Here is a 1,185-nt window from a genome sequence, read left to right as displayed (position 1 = left end):
CGTCGAATGTTCGTCAATGTGCGCTGAATGTCGAACAATTTTAGGAACATTTGTAAAGTAGTAACCAATAGCAGCACGATATGTGGTCACATGATTTTTGTGCCCAATCATGCGCAGATCACGTGACTCTTTTCAACACAGCTACTAGACGGCGCCATGAGATTGTTCGCTGCAAAATGTTCGGCAATGAGCACTCAGCAATTGTCCACCCGCACATTGCCAGACAAAAACATTTGTTCGGGAAAATGTTCGGCAATGTGCGCCAGGCTTTAACCCCCCCTGCGAGCGTCTGCGTGCGACCGCTCTCACCAGATGCGCGTTCTGGTCGCGAAAGTTCGTCGCCACGTCCTGCAACTCCATCGCCGCCGCCAGCAGCCCCGTCGCGTACGCACGCAGCGGCTCGGCGGCAAACTCCGCCCACTGGAAGAGCCGGTTGACCAATCCCTCCGTCTCCTGGAAGATGACTGACACCTCGAGGCCGGGGAGGATGTCGAGCATGAGACGGCAGGCAGCCGTGCTGAGGGCGGCGTTGTCGCGCGCGCTCACAACGTAGCTCTTCACAAGCTGCAACCCGAGCGAGCGAGAATTAACAACTATTAATGAGATCGTTACATGATGTACTAATAATATAATAGTATAAAATATATATAGCATATATATAATAATATGTACATAAGATTTTATAATGATTACTTATGATAATTATTCCCTCATTCCTTCATATTCATGCTGCAATCCAATACAATTAACAAACATTAATACGATCGTTATGAGATGATTAATTACAATAATTATTCCCTCGTTCCTTCACATTCATGCTGTGTGAAATAGCCAGTTGTTTACAGCAGTGGACTGTCACCAACTCGAACGAGAGAGACAATTATTAACAAACATTAATGAAATCGTTATGATTATTAATTATTATAATTATTCCCTCATTCCTTCATATTCATGCTGTGTGAAATTTTATTTTTGCCAGTTGTTTACAGCAGTGGACTATCACCAGCTGCAATGCGAGAGACGAAATAATAAACAGTATTACGATCGTTTACTTAGAAGACTACAATGGTTTGGGCATGTTAGAAGGGAGACGAAAGGAGGAGTACTGAGGTTTGTGGAAGAATTAGAGATCCCTGGAAAAAGGCCGGTTGGAAGACCAAAGAGAACATGGATAGGGACAGTGCA

At 44.6% G+C, this 1,185-nt stretch overlaps 1 protein-coding gene across 1 annotated transcript in view; it reads right to left on the bottom strand.

Annotated features, from left to right (window-relative positions):
- The window catches only part of LOC106813132 (protein VPRBP-like), a 21,893-nt gene that overhangs the window by 14,020 nt on the left and 6,688 nt on the right, over positions 1-1,185 (bottom strand). The window contains exon 4 of the mRNA XM_014817194.1: positions 310-593. Within this exon, the coding sequence (XP_014672680.1) occupies positions 310-593 (284 nt within the window). The remainder of the gene's footprint in view (positions 1-309; positions 594-1,185) is intronic.

Source organism: Priapulus caudatus, unplaced genomic scaffold, assembly GCF_000485595.1.
Source record: "Priapulus caudatus unplaced genomic scaffold, Priapulus_caudatus-5.0.1 Scaffold729, whole genome shotgun sequence".
NCBI classification, from domain to species: Eukaryota; Metazoa; Priapulida; class Priapulimorpha; order Priapulimorphida; family Priapulidae; genus Priapulus; species Priapulus caudatus.
Note: the sequence above shows the minus strand (reverse complement) of the source record. Positions and strands in the feature narration are given on the sequence as shown.